Source organism: Microcaecilia unicolor, chromosome 10, assembly GCF_901765095.1.
Source record: "Microcaecilia unicolor chromosome 10, aMicUni1.1, whole genome shotgun sequence".
NCBI classification, from domain to species: Eukaryota; Metazoa; Chordata; class Amphibia; order Gymnophiona; family Siphonopidae; genus Microcaecilia; species Microcaecilia unicolor.
The window spans coordinates 52741007-52760978 of record NC_044040.1 but is presented as its reverse complement, the minus strand read 5'-3'; the positions used below and the strand labels follow the sequence as shown (position 1 = coordinate 52760978).

Sequence of the window (19972 nt, the reverse complement as noted above, 5' to 3'; positions counted from 1 at the left end):
CCATACCTCACTGTGCACCATTACAATAGCCGTCAATCCTGTAGGTGTCACTTATATGTAGGTACAGCAGAGTGATTTTTTGAAGGCTCACACTTTCCACCACAAGTGTACTGTTAGAGCGGGATATGGCCCTGGGTCCCCTTTCTATACAGTCCAATGCAATGACTGCTACCTTACTCCTGGGACCAGCTTGCTGATCTAATAGGAATGGCCATCATATCTGAAGCTGTCAGAGCCTGTCACATCTTTGGGGGATGGGAGGGGCTCAGTGACCACTGGGAGATTAAGAGTCTGTGATTATGAGGCTCAGCTTGTTGTAATCTGACTTTCTCCTCCTTCCTGTTGTGTACTGATGGTTTGGGTTCTCTACCCCCTTCCCTCTCCTGATCTTTTCTTTATTTCCCCAGTTTATTTCTTTCCTATGATTACTGTACTTCATTTTCTATAATCTCTCTTATCATATAAGTTCTTGTGAACCGCTATGATGGCACAAACCCTTTAGAAGCATATCAAAAATTAAGAAACTTGAAACTTAATTCCATTGCAATAAGACAGATGTTCATTTTACAGTTTCACATATCAGTGCATAAGCTTCCTGTGATGTGATTTAAATCAAATCTACTCTGCTAAAAGAGGGTTCTAATTAACAGTTTGGACAACAGAGATTGCAAGGAGCCATGCTAAGTTGCTCCCTTGAAAAGGGATACCTATTACAAGAGGCCCTTCTTCAGAAACAGGTCATAGGACAGACAATGATCATTCTGCAGTAAAAGAGAACTGAGCACTCTATTATATTTTAAATCTACAGAGCCGGTGGGGGGAGGCGGGGCTAGTGCTGGGTAGACTTCTACGGTCTGTGCCCTGAAAATGGCAGATAAAAATCAAGGTCAGGTAACACAAAAAAGTAACACATATGAGTTTATCTTGTTGGGCAGACTGGATGGACTGTGCAGGTCTCTCTCTGCCGTCATCTACTATGTTACTAGTTCAGGTTCACAAGATAAAACATCCAAGTAAAAGAAAAATTCCTAAGAATGGACAGAGTTTTGGGCTAAGGTGCGCTCACGTTTTTAGTAGGCGCACTAAACAGAGACGCCAATGCATTCCTATGGGTGTCTCTAACGTTTAGCACGCCTTCAATTTTAGCGCGTGCTAAAAACATGAGCGCGTCTTAGTAAAAGGGGGCCTCAATGCATGCTAATCAGTAGCACTGCTTTGTAAAAGGAGCCATTAACATGTTAGCACCTACTGGCAGGAGTACAGAACAATAGGAAGATTTCTCCCCTAGAGACAGAGATCATGGCCATAAAGCAAGCAGAATTGGGCTTCTGTTTAGCACAGGTATGTCTTTGAAATCTGGTACCCTAGGCAGTCACCTATGCTGCTTATACCTAAATCCAAACTTGGTAATAGATGTTTACTAGATTCATATTTGTTTTATTATCCTGCTGTAATCAGCCTTAACTATGAATCCTTGGGAAAGCAGAATGCAATGGCAATTTAAATAAAACTGAAATTAACAGACTTTCCTCTTCAGTAGATTCTTGATTCAATTCCTTAATTCTCTTTTGTTCCAGGCGTCTGGCCAGCTTTTGATCATCAATTAGCGCTAGCTGTGTTAACAAAGCAGTCAGTGAATTTATCATTTCACATTTCCATTTTAACACACACCAGCACGGCAAAGAGCCATTTCCCCACCTAATTCAACCTAGCCAGTTCTGCTATAACAAATAGAAATAACAAAGAAAATAAGATGATACCTTTTATTGGATTAACTTAATACATTTGTTTGATTAGTTTTCAGAGGCAATACCACCTTCTTCAGATCAGAAATGAACAAATGTTGGTAGTGGAGGAGTGGCCTAATGGTTAGGGTGGTGGACTTTGGTCCTGAGGAACTGAGTTCGATTCCCACTTCAGGCACAGGCAGCTCCTTGTGACTGGGCAAGTCACTTAACACTTCATTGCCCCATGTAAGCTGCATTGAGCCTGCCATGAGTGGGAAAGCATGGGGTACAAATGTAACAAAAAAAAATTGAATGCTTTTATGTTTCACTTATATAATGTAACATTAGACAACATTTGTTCGTTTCTAATCTGAAGAAGAAGGCACTGCCTTCAACAGCTAATCAAAAAAACATTTACATAGTAACATAGTAGTTTCAGCGTGCTTGTCTGACATTGCTGCCTGGATGTCTCAACGCCACCTGAAATTAAATATGACCAAAACCGAGCTTCTCATTTTCCCCCCCAAACCCACCTCCCCGCTCCCCCCGTTTTCTATTTCTGTTGATGGCTCTCTCATTCTCCCTGTCTCCTCAGCTCGAAACCTTGGGGTCATCTTTGACTCTTCTCTCTCCTTCTCTGCTCATATCCAGCAGACCGCCAAGACCTGTCGTTTCTTTCTTTACAACATCCGTAAAATCCGCCCCTTTCTTTCCGAGCACTCTACCAAAACCCTCATCCACACCCTTGTCACCTCTCGTTTAGACTACTGCAATCTGCTTCTTGCTGGCCTCCCACTTAGTCACCTCTCCCCTCTCCAGTCAGTTCAAAACTCTGCTGCCCGTCTCATCTTCCGCCAGGGTCACTTTACTCATACTACCCCTCTCCTCAAGACCCTTCACTGGCTCCCTATCCGTTTTCGCATCCTGTTCAAACTTCTTCTACTAACCTATAAATGTACTCACTCTGCTGCTCCCCAGTATCTCTCCACACTCGTCCTTCCCTACACCCCTTCCCGTGCACTCCGCTCCATGGATAAATCCTTCTTATCTGTTCCCTTCTCCACTACTGCCAACTCCAGACTTCGCGCCTTCTGTCTCGCTGCACCCTACGCCTGGAATAAACTTCCTGAGCCCCTACGTCTTGCCGCATTCTTGACCACCTTTAAATCTAGACTGAAAGCCCACCTCTTTAACATTGCTTTTGACTCGTAACCACTTGTAACCACTCGCCTCCACCTACCCTCTCTTCCTTCCCGTTCACATTAATTGATTTGATTTGCTTACTTTATTTATTTTTTGTCTATTAGATTTTAAGCTCTTTGAGCAGGGACTGTCTTTCTTCTATGTTTGTACAGCGCTGCGTATGCCTTGTAGCGCTATAGAAATGCTAAATAGTAGTAGTAGTAATGACGGCAGAAAAAGACCTCCACGGTCCATCTAGTCTGCCCAACAAGACAACTCGTGTGCTACTTTTTGTGTATACCCTACTTTGATTTCTACCTATGCTCTTCAGGGCACAGACCGTATAAGTCTGCCCAGCACTATCCCCACCTCCCAACCACCGGCTCTGGCACAGACCGTATAAGTCTGCCCAGCACTATCCCCGCCTCCCAACCTCCAGCCCCGCCTCCCACTACCAGCTCTGCTATCGAATCTCGGTTAAGCTCCTGAGGATCCATTCCTTCTGAATAGGATTCCTTTATGTTTATCCCACGCATGTTTGAATTCCGTTACCGTTTTCATCTCCACCACCTCCCGCGGGAGGGCATTCCAAGCATCCACCACTCTCTCCGTGAAGAAATACTTCCTGACATTTTTCTTGAGTCTGCCCTCCTTCAATCTCATTTCATGTCCTCTCGTTCTACCACCTTCGTATCTCCGGAAAAGGTTCGTTTGCGGATTAATACCTTTCAAATATTTGAACGTCTGTATCATATCACCCCTGTTTCTCCTTTCCTTTATAAAGTTAATGCAGTTACAGCCGACACTACTGCATCCACCACCGGGATCTTAAGGAGGGACTTGTCCGCATCTGAAACCATATAAAGGTGAACCATTGATGTAGTCGGCCAAAAGGGAGAATCTGGGACATCCCACTAAGCCTGAATGATGTCCCTAATATCCTGGTGGATAGGGAAAGTTTTCCCAGGCCATCTAATGCCTTTAACCATCAGATCCACCTTATGGCCTTCCAGGCCCGTGGGCTGCTCATCCTCCAAATGCAAGGTGGTCATCACCAATGAAATGAGCTCCTGCAGATCTTCTTTGTGGAAAATCCTAACAACTGAAGGCTCTTCCCCCGGGAGCAAAGATTCCACTCCCTGATCAGCAGAATCGGGGTCCTCCAACTGCTCCTCCCCTAACACATCGACCCCTTCCAAAGAGGGTATGTCTAATTCTGGCTCAGACATCTGGTCCTCCTCTAGGTCCCAAGACACCCGAGCCCTCCTAGCAGGAGCTACTGGCTTAGGTAAAAGAGCTGCTGAAGGCGCCAAGGCAGTCCCAGACTTTCTCAACAAAAATGCTTGAAACATCTGAATAACAAATTCAGGAAGGAAATCTCCTTCCTGAAGCCCCAATTGTTCTGGAAGCCCTGCTATTGAGCATTGCGCTCTCTGGAAAAGGACAGCTGAGGGACGTTCCTCCAAAGCATGAGAAGCAGGCAGAATGGTGGCTTTTCCCGCCAAGCTGAGAGAACTAACTGCCTCTGTTGCAGGAACAGAGGGAGTCGAGGAGACTGCTACCACTGCGGGAGAAACCAAGGTAGAAGGGACAGCCGCCGGAGACACAATTTACAAGCACAGCTCGCGCCAACTCCCAGGCACTAACAAACTGTGCACCTCCGAAACGTTTCTGCCATGGCGCGGTTCCCCTTTTATTATTGTTACTAGCCGTTGAGCCCTCTGGGCTGGTCCAGAGGGACACTAAGGAATTAAGAGGTTATGGGCTCAAAAGTAATATAAGGAAAGACTTTTTTTTATAGAAAGGGTGGTGGATGTGTGGAATTGCCTCCTGGAGAAGGTGGTGGAGGTAGACTGTGTGTGAATTCAAGAAAGCATGGGACAGGCACATGGGATCCCTAAGGGAGAGGAGGAGATAGTGAATGCTATGGATGGGTAGACTGGATGGGCCATTTGGTCTTTACCTGCCTTTTTTTTTTTTTTTTAAGAGTTTTATACCTCTGGGATGAATTTCTATCCAAAGAAAGTATATATAAAGTACAGAATAACATAAAACAGTAAATACAGAATATAGATGTGTGGCTGGTCACTACCTCTGGCTTTTATGATAGATTAGCTCAGCGTCTAGAGGGTTTGCATTGGCAAATAAAAACCAACGGTCCATCCAGTCCGCCCAACAGCCACATCTATCATATCCACCACCCCCCTCGGAAGGGTAAGATATAGCAGCATATGATTTCTTCTTTGAAATAGGCCTGCTTGGCTGAAATGGATGATCATACTTTCTCCATTGTTGGTCAAAGGCTTTGGAATACTCTGCCACATTATATCTATGATAAAGTTTGACTATTGAACATAAGAATAGCCATACTGTATCCTGTATCCAACATTGACCAATCCAGGTTACAAGTACCTGGTAGAAACTCAATTAATAGCAACATTTCATGCTACCAATCCCAGGGCAAGCAGTGGCTTCCTCCATGTCCATCTCAATAACAAACTACGGACCTTTCCTAAAGGAACTTGTCCAAACCTTTTTTTTTTAACCCAGGCACACTAACTGCTGTTTCAACGTCCTCTGGCAATGAGTTCCAGAGCTTAACGCCAAAAATGAAATTACCGCAAGAGCCAAGCGGTAGTCAGGTAGTAACTCCATTTTGGCATGTGTTGGGCATGCGAAGACGCTCACATAGCTTAGTAAAAGGGCCCCTTGATAAAGGATCAAGGAAAATCAGAGGACTTTTCATCCCTTCCTTGAAGCTGACCAACAAGCCTCCAAAATAATTTATAATAGGGAACACTACCATGCTTATGTCTGACACAAGGTTTAATCACTTAGTGGCACATATTGGGTTAAGTTGAGGGGTTGTCTGGGGGGGGGGGGGGGGGGTCTGTGGATTGTAGATGTGTAGGTGACTGAATGAGTGGGCAGATGTAAGGTAGAAAATGCAAGGATATCTGGAAGTTATGGGGGGGTCACTTCCCTTTCCCATATTGCTTCCTTCTTTCTCTTCCCTTCTACCCTCCCCTTCTCTCATCATACCCACCAGTCAATGCAGCAGTCTGAGAACCAGAGAATTGAGAGTTCAAATCTCACTTCTCCTACTGATGTTCCTTTTGACTTTGGGCAATCAGCTGGCCCTCCCTTACCACATGCACAAAAATATAGCCACATTTAACACACATTAATGGGCATTAAATGAAAACAAGCCCCATTATTCTCAATAGGGCCTATATTAACTATACAATTTACTTAAATTAACACACATTAAAGCACATCAAGTAAGTAAAAGGTCCTGAGAGAGGTGTTAGGGAAGATTAGTGCATGTTATCTGCCATAGGACCCATTTTATTCCTATGGGCCCTGCTTCAGATAACATGCACTAATCTTTAGTAAAAGATCCCCTAAGATTGCAAGCCCTTTAAGAAGCCGATGCAGAAAGCTCCCAAATGATTACCACAGGTTTTAAACAGTTTTACCGTGTGATAACAATGCAGAAACGTTTCAGTACAGGTGTTAACTCATGCACAAACCCTGTCCATAACTGCACTGAAATTACTGCAAACGTAGTGCATCTACTAATCCCGTGGCATGCCAAAAAAAAAAAAGAAATCTCATCACACGATTAGCACAGGAAAATTTATGGCAGGGTCCAAGATAACACAGAGGGGGGGTTGGTTGAGAGGAGTGGGTGCATACCGGCACTCTCTCTCCCCCTCCAACCCTATCTCCCTGCCCCTCACACCTGCATTACTATCCCTCCCAGTGATCTAGCAGATGCCCCCACAACCCGACCTGAGGCCCCCCCCCCACCCCCCCACCACCACTACAGTTTTAAAGATTCCCCTGGTGGTATAGTGGATTTTCAATAAATTACTTCTACAAATTAAAAAAAAAAAAATTTTAATTCCCTTATATGACAGTAGTTTTCTTTATTTAGTAGTAGTTTTCTGTTCTATCATCTATATTTTCTTTTTTCATTAATAGTAGTTTTTTACCATCATTTAGGGGTCCATTTATTAAGGTGTGCTGAAAAATGGCCTGTGCTGGTGTAGACGTGTGTATTGGATGCATGCAGGTCCATTTTTTCAGTGCACCTGCAAAACAGGGGGGGGGGGGGGGGGTTGCCAAAAATGGCCATGTGGCAAAATAAAAATCAGCGCAAGTCCATTTTGGGCCCGAGACCTTATCGCCACACATTGGTGGGAATGAACAGTCTGAGTTGGCAGGAAGGAAAGAGGGTCGGGGCCGGTGCAAATCGCCCACAATTTTTTTTTTATATATCACCCTTCCTATCAGTCCCTGAGCCAATACAATATAATATCCGTGGCCAATATAATATCGGTGGCCTGAGCCAATATAATATAATCAAGCACTGACAGGAAAGGAGACATTTTTGCCCACTGTTGTGAAGGGCCACTACATGTAGCTCAGCACTTCACACTTTTAACCTGCATATAGAGAAAGTGTGAGTTGGTGCTGAACCAGCATAATTTTGACAGTGCAGGCTTGTTGCGCCACATTAAAAGTCAAAGAACAGCAACTGGATGGCCTTTGTGTTTCATAGAGTATATGGGTTAGCAATGAGGATTGAATACTAATTGTAAGGTATAAGGCTAGCACGCTAACATTTAGATGACATTTAGAAAGTTTAAAAAGTGAAAAAAAAAAAAAAAGACTGATCAGGCCCAATCACCCATCCCATGTACACAATAAGCTGGCTTGTGGAGGAGGGGGTTGGAGGCCCAAGTCTCTATGTCAAACCTGTATAACCAGCATAGCATTACCTTTTTGTCTGGGTAGCTTAAGTAGCTTTTTCACAGCTATGCTGAAGCTGAGCTGGAAGTACTCCTGCTGCTGTTCCAATTTAAGGGTTTGTGAGGTGGGGTTGAGGAGCTTACCGAAGACCAAATCATCTTACTGTGTATACAGGCTAGGTAGGAGAGGCTCAGACCTGGAAACCCACATCAGTTTTTTTTTTCCATTTCAACATAGGCAGGTTTTCTTAAATCCCAAGAGCAGACTGATAATAAAATCCCGTAAAACTGAGAAAGAACAGTTACAAACCATAGTTTTTTTTTTGTTTTAGTGAAAAAAAAATGTTAATTTAAGCTGATAACTGCTAATTGACTGCATGATAATTTAAATGAATACAGAACAGATGTGTTATAAAGGACTGTTTCAGACACAGTACCCAATTTAAGTCTAAAATTGTAATTATATTTTCTTCTTAGAAGAACACCTCAGACTAGCTACTCCAACTACTCCATTTTCCATCCTAAAAAGATGGACAGAAGACCATCAAAAAATAGATTAACAGTTTTTTTTCAATTTCAGCTGAAACCGAAAACTGCCGCCAAAACCAAAACCCAAAGCTAGTTGTGTAAATGTCAACCAACAAAGACCACCAGGACTGTCAGAGCTTGCAGTCTGCAACCCTCTGCTAAACCCACAGTATCCATGCCAGAATACAATTTAAGTAGAGAGAGACCATATTTTACCATCTAGCAAAATAGCCTCCACATACATTGACCGCTGCTAATGAAAAGTGAAACTAAAAGCCACAGTGTTTTTACAGTGGCTGACTTTGTGCCACAATCCGAGTGACAGCTAACTCCAAAGAATGGCTAATTCCTAAGGCGCTTATTATCCCAAATTTACAGACTTAAGGCCCCTTTTACTAAACCTCGCTGATTCCCAGCGCTGCAAATGCGACACAGCTCATTCAATTCAAATGGGCTTCGTCCAATTTGCCACATAGGAATCACTATCACAGGTTAGAAAAAGGGGCCCTTAAATTCCCGCTAAAATTTTGTATCAAAAGCATTTATTTGGAGCACTGTTTTTACCATATAAACTACTGTGACAGATCATAACTACATTACTTGCAATCACAGTACTAAAAAAAAAGAAAAGAAAAAAAGAAGAATACAAAGAGTAACACCCCCCCCCAACTACCTTACATTCCCTATTGGTCTAGTGGTGTAGTCAGGGCAAGGGCGATGCCCCAGTCATGGCACTCATTTTGAGAGCAGTGGAACAAAGCACACATTTTCAGCTTCCACTAAAATCATGTGGTCATTTATAGCCAAAACCAAAAACATGGGCAAAAATTAAAATAACCTTTGGCTAAAACCGAAACCAAGCAGAAAAACAAATTTTGGGTTGGTTTCAGCACCAAAACTGAATACCACTGTTCTTTTAAAGAGAAGTTCTCAACCGTGGATCTTTACTATTTATGTACCAAGAGCACGTCAACCTTAAGCCAGAAATGTACAGAAATATTCATCTTCAGAGCTGATAAATTATCCAGTTCTAGGAAGGAGACTTTTTGGTCAATCTTGGTTTTGAACTTACACTCTAAAGCAATGCGAGGCTTACTAGTCCCTGATCTTACCCATTGAAATCCATGCTGCAGATCCCATAATGCACTAGGATAGATTTTCAGAAAGTCAGGACTGGCCTAAAATCTCCCTCTTGGAACTAAGCAACTTGCTTTAACTTTCCTATATGCATCTTAAAGAGAATCTTGTTTAGCAGAGGACCTTGGCTGAAAGGTAGGTTCAGACCCCAGACCCCTGTATGCCAAAGACACAATGTAAACCTCAGACAAATCATTTGTCTCTTTGTTCCCGTTTACCCATTGGAAATTTTAACTGTAGCATCAGTGGCTATTATAACTGTATGGAAATTTGATCAAGAAATAAGCTAGAGTACATAAGTAAGGCTGGAAATACATCAGTGGTGTGCTGTGGTATGGTAGGAACCCCTTTTTCCTCCTTTTACATTGGGAATCGTTCGGCAATCCTAGATCGGTACTTTCCAATAACAGCTTAGCAGCTATGTAGCATCAAATAACAAAACTGTACCTTAAATATATGGTCTAAATAGCAAGCACAGAAATAATAGATAACACAAGGATGCCTGTGCAGGATTCTGGACCTGACATAGCATAGGGACAGAACAGAAGGAATATTACTATTGAAAAATCACTTGTAGGTCCATCAGCTAGCTGCATTTTATGACATCCTTTGCGAGACACTCCCATATCAGACTGACCAGGAGATGCCACTTTGGGGCATGTCACCTCTGACCCGAGTAAAGCCAGACGAAGGTACGAGCGCGCTCTGCCTCCCCCTCACCTGTTCTCTTTATCCAGCAGGTTCACGTCGTGTTTCTTGAGTAGCTGCCGGAGCTTTGCCAGGTCCCCGGCGGCGGCGGCCCGGTGCAGCTTGCCCAGCTCCTTCTCCTTCAGCTCGTAGCCAGCAGACAGCACGCTGCCGGAATCCGAGGCGCTGGGGGAAAGCCCCCGCTTCTTCTTCTTCCCGAAGCTGAAGAGTCTCTTCATCTTGAGCCCGGGAGAGGAGCGAGACGGGGATTCACCACCGCCGGGGAGAAGGGGACATCAGCTGCCTTTGCCTTCAGTCCCGCTTTCTGCTCCGCTTCCCGGAATGAGGGAGCCCAGGACCGTCCGTCGCACATACGACTGCCCCAAAGAGGAAAGGGACGAGCCCTAGTCCACAAGAAAACGTGGCAACCTCAGACCGAAAAGCGAAGCACTAAGACAAAACAGCGGCGGCCGAAATACCACGGCAACGGCTTCTTCTCATCCCCAGCCCCCAACCCGCACGCGCACAAGCGACACCGCTTTCTTTCATCTTCTCTAAGTCTTCGGGTTGGCAGAGATTCCCCGCGCGCAAGCGCAGTTTCCCGACGGTCGGACCAGAGGAGGAGTGTGCGATTATGACGTCATAGAAGCCGCGCGAGGTGCTGAGACGCGTTCTCAGTGGCCGCGGGCAGCGGTATTTGGCCACCACCACGGTAAAAGTGCAAGCCTGCTTTCCACCGTGCTCTACCTGTGATGTGCTTTTTACCAGATCCAACCTCGAGTCTGTCTCTGCCCAGTCTCCGGGAAATCTAAAACGCCTATCTGGTCCGAGAGATCGACCGCCCTCCCCCCCCCCCCCATTTTTTCCTCGCCAACATGAAGAAAGTGCTAAAGAAGAGCCAGAACGAAAAATATCGCTTAAAATACCGGAGGCTGCGGAAGGCGGCCAAAGCCACCGTGTTTGAGAACGCGGCCTTGTGCGACGAGATCGCCCGACTGGAAGAGAAGTTCCTGCGGGCCAAGGAGGAGAGGCGCTGGCTCTTGAGACGTTTATTGCAGGCTGAAGGTGAGGTTCATCCTGCGGGTCCCTGCAACTGCAGCAGCAGCAGCATGTCCCTGCCGTATGGGGCTACTGCGGGTGCGGTGCAAGGAGCCCTCCCGGCTATGGCGACTAACGATGCGGATGATGAGCCTGTTGGTGGTGGGAGGAAGCCCAAGAAAGACAAAAAGGAGAAAGGAAAGGAAAATAGCAAGTTGGACGTTTGGAAAAGAGCATCGAAGAAGAGGAAAGTGTTGGAGAGTGGGGATCGGAAGCTGGTGCAGCCAATTCCATTGGATCCCTCTGGCAGGCCGGTTTTTCCTATCGAGCTAGCCGGGCTGACCGTGTACAGTCTGGGCGAGATCATCTCGGACCGAGCGGGGTTCCACGACGAAAACGCGATCTATCCTGTTGGCTTTTGTAGCACCAGGGTTTACGCCAGCATGAAGACCCCCGACCAGAAGTGCCTTTACACGTGTCAAATCAAGGACGGTGGCGTTGGTCCCCAGTTTGAGATCGTGCCCGAAGACGACCCGCAGAATGCCATTGTGGCGACCTCAGCCGAGGAGTGCCACACGGTGCTTTTGCAGACCATCTGTTCTGCTCAAGGGAAGGTCTTGACTAATGTGGCGCCCTCCGGAGCAGATTTCTTCGGCTTTTCACACCCCACCATCCAGAACCTGATTCAGAGTTGCTCTGGAGCTCGTAAGTGCACAAATTACCAGTGGATAAGGTTTGAAGTCTGTAAACCAGGCGATGGACAGGTTCCTCATGGGCTGCCAGAAAATGATGCTTCTATGAATTTTGAAGCCTTTCGCAGACAGACATTTGAGGAGGACAGAAATGATCCTGTATTGCCGGGTTCCATGGATCTTGTGGTGATTCAGCCATCCCAGACTTTTATTTCACCATACCAACAAATGTTTTTACCACATCAGCAAATGGTTCCATCAATTCAACACATTAAATCACCATCTAATTGTAGCCCTACAGGGTCCCTTGACTAAAAGTCCTTTTCTAATCACCAATAGCTTTCCCCGATATCGTCTTTTCCTTAGGTGGCTTGTAAAGGAGTTTCTTTTTTAAAGCACATTCTTGAAGGTGGACGTTAGTAGTGGTTTTGGATCCCTTTTCCAGCCATATCTCCTGCAGTGCAAAGGCCAGGCCCCAAATAGTGATTCCCGTAGAGAAGGGACAAAGAAATGGATTATCACATTAATGTATTTTACAAATCTTTATATGTTTAGTGTGTTTTTTCTTAAAGTTCTTAATGTAAATTGTCTGAAATTCATGTGATTATTGCCCCTTTCTCATTGTAGTACTGTCTGGGATTGTGTTTGTGTCACCTGGAATGATGAAAGAGAAAAGATTTTTGTTTGATTTGAAATAGTGTCTACCAAGTGAAAAGAGCAGAAAGTAAGATAATACAGTTGTGTATTATAAGTACATAAGTATTGCCATACTGGGAAAGACCAAAGGTCCATCGAGCCCAGCATCCTGTTTCTGTTTTTGTTTTGAGTGATAGGTGGTGTAGAAATTTTAAATGAAAATTGACAAGGACAGACTCATATTCACACACATACTGTTGTCTCTTGTACATTCCTTTTCTGATATAGAAGACACATTCTCTTGTCCTCTGTTCTATGCACACAAATATCCACATGAATGATAATGTATATCAATCAACTTTATCAAACAGACACATAAACAGTCTCTTTCTCATGTAAGCCTCCATCTTCCACAAGTAGAGGAGTAGCCTAATAGTGCAGAGGCTGAGAACCTGGGGAACTGGGTGCAGTTCTGTCTGCATTGCCATATGGCTCAGGGCAAGTCATTCATCCCTCCATTGCCCCAGGTACAAAACTTTGCGGTTCTTTTACTAAGCCACGCTAAAAAAATGGCCAGCAGTAGTTTTAGCGCTTGTGTTTTCCGCATGCTCCAGTTACTTTTTAGCACCACTCTAAAATGGCCAAATTTCTATTTTTGCCATTAATGGCCATGTACTAATTTCCAAAATAGTGTGCAGCCATTACCTCCTGAGCCCTTACCGCCACCTATTTAGAAGGCAGTAAAGGCTTGCACACTACTCATGCGGTAATCGGACAGAACGCAGCAATATGCCTGCGCTTCCCGATTACCACTGGGCATTCGACTTCCTGCCCCCGTACTAAAAAATAAAAATGATTTTCTAGCATGGGAAACGGCACGAGGCAAAAGCAGAACTACTGCAGGGTGCACTGGCAGTAGTGCTGTTTTTCCACACGCTACCTGCGCGGTAGCCGTACCGTGCCTTTGTAAAAGGGCCCTTTTAGATTGTGAGCCCACTATGGACAGTTACGTGTAAACTGCTTTGGTTGTACCACAGAAAGGCAGTATATCAAAGTCATGACCCTTTACCCCTTTTCTAAAAAAATCTACAATTTGTGGGGCCCTGTTAGCATGCGCTAATGCTAGAGACATCCATATATTCCTATATTTTGTTTGTTACATTTGTATCCCACATTTTCCCACCTATTTGTAGGCTCAATGTGGCTTACATATTACCGGAGAGGCCTTTGCAAGCTCCGATGTGAACAAATACAGGGTGATGTGGTAAGATCAAGTTCATGTGGCACAGCCACATTAGGGAATCGGAGAACGGAAGAGTTGTGTTTATGTCCATTATGTGCTTTAGTTTGGTTGTGTTGCAGAGATTAGGTATTTAAGTTGGATCGGTAGGGTATGCCTTTTTAAACAGGTTGGTTTTTAGTGATTTCCGGAAGTTTATAGGTGCCTCTGGTATTACACATGCTTAATTTTAGCGCATGCTAAAAACGCTAGCTCACCTTAGTAAACAGGTCCCTTGATTTTCTACCACATGCACACAAAATAAGCCTCACTCTTGCTGGCGTAAACCAAATGCAGCTTCCTCATGTGTCTCTTAGATGTTGGGAGTTTGCTCTCAGAATTAGTCCTTTTGGGAATTTTGCAATCATGTTATATTGGGGGGGGGGGGGGGCAGGTGTACGTATGTGTGTGTGTGTGTGTATATATATATATATATATATATATACAGTGGTGGAAATAAGTATTTGATCCCTTGCTGATTTTGTAAGTTTGCCCACTGACAAAGACATGAGCAGCCCATAATTGAAGGGTAGGTTATTGGTAACAGTGAGAGATAGCACATCACAAATTAAATCCGGAAAATCACATTGTGGAAAGTATATGAATTTATTTGCATTCTGCAGAGGGAAATAAGTATTTGATCCCCCACCAACCAGTAAGAGATGTGGCCCCTACAGACCAGGTAGATGCTCCAAATCAACTCGTTACCTGCATGACAGACAGCTGTCGGCAATGGTCACCTGTATGAAAGACACCTGTCCACAGACTCAGTGAATCAGTCAGACTCTAACCTCTACAAAATGGCCAAGAGCAAGGAGCTGTCTAAGGATGTCAGGGACAAGATCATACACCTGCACAAGGCTGGAATGGGCTACAAAACCATCAGTAAGACGCTGGGCGAGAAGGAGACAACTGTTGGTGCCATAGTAAGAAAATGGAAGAAGTACAAAATGACTGTCAATCGACAAAGATCTGGGGCTCCACGCAAAATCTCACCTCGTGGGGTATCCTTGATCATGAGGAAGGTTAGAAATCAGCCTACAACTACAAGGGGGGAACTTGTCAATGATCTCAAGGCAGCTGGGACCACTGTCACCACGAAAACCATTGGTAACACATGGAGGCATATTTTCAAAGCACTTTGGGAGGCTAAGTTCCATAGGTTTCTATGGAACTTTGGGAGGCTAAGTGCTTTGAAAATGAGCCTCATTACGACATAACGGATTGCAATCCTGCAGTGCCCGCAAGGTCCCCCTGCTCCGGAAGGCACATGTGACGGCCCGTCTGAAGTTTGCCAGTGAACACCTGGATGATGCCGAGAGTGATTGGGAGAAGGTGCTGTGGTCAGATGAGACAAAAATTGAGCTCTTTGGCATGAACTCAACTCGCCGTGTTTGGAGGAAGAGAAATGCTGCCTATGACCCAAAGAACACCGTCCCCACTGTCAAGCATGGAGGTGGAAATGTTATGTTTTGGGGGTGTTTCTCTGCTAAGGGCACAGGACTACTTCACCGCATCAATGGGAGAATGGATGGGGCCATGTACCGTACAATTCTGAGTGACAACCTCCTTCCCTCTGCCAGGGCCTTAAAAATGGGTCGTGGCTGGGTCTTCCAGCACGACAATGACCCAAAACATACAGCCAAGGCAACAAAGGAGTGGCTCAGGAAGAAGCACATTAGGGTCATGGAGTGGCCTAGCCAGTCACCAGACCTTAATCCCATTGAAAACTTATGGAGGGAGCTGAAGCTGCGAGTTGCCAAGCGACAGCCCAGAACTCTTAATGATTTAGAGATGATCTGCAAAGAGGAGTGGACCAAAATTCCTCCTGACATGTGTGCAAACCTCATCATCAACTACAGAAGACGTCTGACCGCTGTGCTTGCCAACAAGGGTTTTGCCACCAAGTATTAGGTCTTGTTTGCCAGAGGGATTAAATACTTATTTCCCTCTGCAGAATGCAAATAAATTCATATACTTTCCACAATGTGATTTTCCGGATTTAATTTGTGATGTGCTATCTCTCACTGTTACCAATAACCTACCCTTCAATTATGGGCTGCTCATGTCTTTGTCAGTGGGCAAACTTACAAAATCAGCAAGGGATCAAATACTTATTTCCACCACTGTATATATATATCATATGGGTAGCAATGATAACAGTATGTGCAAACATAGTAGAAACAGAGAGCATAACAGCAGAAAAAAAACATGGGGTCTTTTCTCATCCATACAAATTGTTCAGCTGTACAATTCTTTCTTCTCCCTTAGCATAGGACAAACAAAAAGGATCCCTTTCTTGAATTAAGATACTGTCTCCACCATCTCCTGTGGCAGTCTTTCATGCATCCACCACCCTTTCAATAAAGGAATACTTCAATAAATCACTCCTGAGACTACCCTTGTTCACCCTTATCTTATGCTGCCTTGTGACCAAAGCTGCCTTTCTGTTGAGAGAGACCTGCCTATGGGTTTTGTTTTTTTGAGGGGGGAATAACCTTTTAGAATATTTGTTATTAAAAAAAACCCCACCACATTAAGTTTTGTTTAAACTTAAATGATTCTTTGAGAGAGGAAAGGGTGCCATATGCTGTCATGGCTACCCATACTATGTATTGCAATTTTTCATACTAGTGAGGAAGTTTGTCACAGAAAGCTGAGAGAGCAAAATATGTAAATGTAGTCTTCTGTTCACTGCCCTTTCCTAAGATTCTCTTCCTATAAGCCTCTGCTCCCCCTCTCCTGCAACACTATGAGAACCCCAGTCACTTAAATAGTCTACATCTGGGGCATCCAGAATGGTGGTGCTGCATTGGGATGGTGGGAATGTGAGTTGTGAGTGGGATATGTGGAGATGCCCAGTCATTCCCCCTTGCACTTTCCATGCTTCTGTGTTCTGGCCCTCCCTATGTTCACAGTCCACTCACCCACCCCCAAATTCTTCCTTCCTTCCTTCCTTCTCTCCCACTTCTTTCCCCAGCCCCAATCTCAGTCTCCAACAGCTCTGCTCAGCCTTGGGTATCTTCAGTTGATGGTGCCTGAGCTCTCTCCCAGCCCAAATGATCCTTGTCACTGGCACTGCATTCTTTAATTGGGGAAGCTGGAGTCCCCACCAACCACACCGTGGAGTTTCATCATTGTGACCGGCCTCTCATCCTGTGGCCTGTACTTCCACTCTTTGACAGTGTGTAATGCTACATGCTAATAACTGGCACGTGAGTACATTGATAAAAACTAAAGGTGTAAACTGGCTATTGTATATGACTGGAATGGAGGAATGGCCTAATGGTTAGTGCAGCGGGCTTTGATCCTTGTGATGTTGGGCAAGTCACTTAACCCTCTGTTGCCCCAGGTACAAAAACTTGTGAGCCCTGTTGGGACAGAGAAAGTACCTACATATAATGTGTACAGTGCTGCTACATCTAGTAGCACTATAGAAATAATTAGTAGTAGTAGGATAAGGATCAGCCCCTTTTCAGCTGAAGACTGATGAATTACAATCACATTCTATATTCTACTTAGGAAAATAAAGGGCTGGATTCAGTAAATGACATCTAAAGTTAGGTGTCCTTTATAACAGCGTTTCCCAAGTCCAGTCCTCAAGTAACCCTTGCCAGTTAGGTTTTCAGGATACCTGCAATGAATATGTATGAACTTGATTTGCATACACTGCCTCCATTATATGCAAATCTTTCATGTATATTCATTGTGGATATCCTGAAAACGTGACTGGCAAGGGCTACTCCAGGACCGGACTTGGGAAACACTGCTTTATAGAATAGCACTTAGTGTGGATTCCCATGCTCAGCCTTGGGCGTGAAGACTTACACCTGCTGAAACCTGGTGTAAATCCTTGCACCCAACCGGTGGCAGTTGGGCGTGTAAATCTTGAGTTGCATGCTATTAAATCTAGATGAGCATGGTACAGGGTGTAGGGAAGATGCATGTAAAACTCTAAATTACTTCCAATTAAGTGCCAAATTCCCAAAAATTGATTGTTAGCACTCAGTTGACTTGGTTCAAATCCCACTGCTGCTCCTTGTGATCTTGGTCAAGTCAACCCTCCATTGCTCGGGTACAAGCTTAGATTATGAGCACTCTAGGGACTGGGAGATACCCAGTGTACCTGAACGTAACTCACCTTGAGCTACTACTGAAAAGGTGTGAGAACTAAATAGTTTATGCATGCATCTGGGATCTGCGCCCAGATTTGGGTGACATATAGAATTTGGGAGGAAATGCCGAAAACAGAGAGATGTAGAAAATGATAGAAAAAAAAAAACATACAGCCTAACCAGTTTTCCCATTTAACCAACAATTTAGCCTGTACCCTTACTCCAGTGGTTCCCAAACCTGGTCCTGGAGGCACCCCAGCCAGTCAGGTTTTTAGGATATCCACAGTGAATATTCATGAGAGAGATTTGCATGCAGTGGAGACAGTGCATGCAAATATCTCATGAATATTCATTGTGGAAATCCTGACTGGCTGGGGTGCCTCCAGGACCAGGTTTGGGAATCACTGCCTTACCGTTAAAGGGATCCTCAGTGCTTGTCCTACTGTTCTTTGACTTCTGATACTGTTTTCTTTTGTCCACCACCTCCACTTGAAGACTATTTCGTGTCTCCAGAAACATTTCCTTAGATGACTTGTGAGTCTGCTCCCTTTCACCCTCATTCCAGAGCCTGACATCTGTTTGTTTATACCTGGAAGGTATTTAAATAACCATATCTCCCCTTTTCTTTATGGTATACATGTTTAAAGATCTCTAAATCTGTCCCTATAAGCTTTATGATGAAAACCATCAACCGTATTAGTAGCCACCCTTAAGACCAACTCCATCCAGTTGTTTCTTTTTCAGCAAGTGTTCTCTAGAGGGACTGACCCCTCCATTTATTTCTGGTCATGATGTCATAATGCACCCAAGCATCTTTTTGGCTTTTACCTCTCTGTTTGGCCATTTTAAGATAATCAGAGACAATCACTCTAGGTTTTGTTTTCCTTTTAAGATTAAATGTTAAATTGTCAAACTCTGGACCATTCCATAAGGTATGCCAGATCCCTCCTTATATTTTACACACTGTCTAAGAGTCTACCCTGTTACAGATTTTGCTGTTACCTGGAAAAAAAGCTAACCTTTCCCTACAGTCCTCTGCAATTTTGCTTACAGAACTGTTAAAGAAAATTGGACCAGACTGATCCTTGTGGCACGCATTTGTAATGCCCCTTTCCAGGGCTTGAACTCCGTTTATCACTGTCCTTGGTTACCTCACACTCAAGCAGTTTCTAACTCAGTAAATTATTTTTGGGCCCACACCAAGAGTGTCAGTTTTGTTAAGTGTGTATGCCAAACCATGTCAAAGTCTTTGCTAAAACCCAAGTATACCACATCCAATGCTCTTCCCTGTTCAAGTTCTTGGGTCTCCCTGTGAAAGATATTTATCAGGCACATCTGATAAGACCTACCTCTAGTGAAACCATGCTACCTCAAGTCCTGTAATCCAGGGGTGTCCAACCTTGGTTCTCGAGGGCTGCAACCCAGTCAGGTTTTCAGGATTTCCCCATTTCCTCCATTGTATGCAAATAGATCTCATGCATATTCATTGGGGAAATCCTGCTAACCCGACTGGGCGAGGGCCAAGGTTGGACATCAGTCCACAATTTAAGAACCCACTCATTTTCAAAATGATATTCTTGAGGATTAATTAAAATAGAATTTCAGCATACTAAATTTAGATGTTGGTTATCTATATTAATAATTTTCACCTTCAATTCTGAAGCTCACAGTGTGGCAGGGAAACTGAAGTCCTGTACTGTTCTAGCCTGTCAGCACCACTCACTCTCACTTAGACACCCACCCTCAGCCACTCCCCCAGCCACGCCCCTTCCGGACATAATTCGCTACCTCAATGTTCTATTGAGGCCCCTAGCTCCAGCCACTTCCGTGAAGGGTTCGTAACTTCATGGTGGTGAAGCCTCTGTTTGTCACGCCCTCGCGTTCAACATCATGACGCCACAGCCATTTTGACGACCTCTACGCGTGGAACAGAAAGGGGACTCCTGCCTCACAATCACCTCACTGCGCCCACCGAAACAACAATGGCGCCCGACACGACCGTTCCGAACCGCCACACAACGCTGCTGCCTGCCTGCGGTGCCATCTCTGCTGATCCTCTTTCCGGCCGAGGAGGGGGAGCGCCACTGTGAAAACGGCTGCTGGCTGCCTGCAGTGCCGTCTCTGCTCATCCGCTTTCGCCGAACGTTCCAGGAATGGGATTCCAAAAGCCCAGCAACCCTCCCACCACCCCTCG

The 19972-nt window shown here is 44.7% G+C and overlaps 2 protein-coding genes across 2 annotated transcripts in view; one reads left to right on the top strand and one right to left on the bottom strand.

The window, feature by feature from the left end:
- ANKRD26 (ankyrin repeat domain 26) overlaps positions 1-10502 on the bottom strand; it is a 315986-nt gene extending 305484 nt beyond the window's left edge. The window contains exon 1 of the mRNA XM_030216173.1: positions 10052-10502. Within this exon, the coding sequence (XP_030072033.1) occupies positions 10052-10257 (206 nt within the window). The 5' untranslated portion in view covers positions 10258-10502. The remainder of the gene's footprint in view (positions 1-10051) is intronic.
- A 174-nt stretch (positions 10503-10676) lies between these two features.
- Positions 10677-12359, top strand: TBRG1 (transforming growth factor beta regulator 1). The gene has a single exon (XM_030216111.1). The coding sequence runs from the start codon at positions 10894-10896 to the stop codon at positions 12061-12063; it is 1170 nt and encodes a 389-aa protein (XP_030071971.1). The 5' UTR covers positions 10677-10893; the 3' UTR covers positions 12064-12359.
- Positions 12360-19972: the final 7613 nt, after the last annotated feature.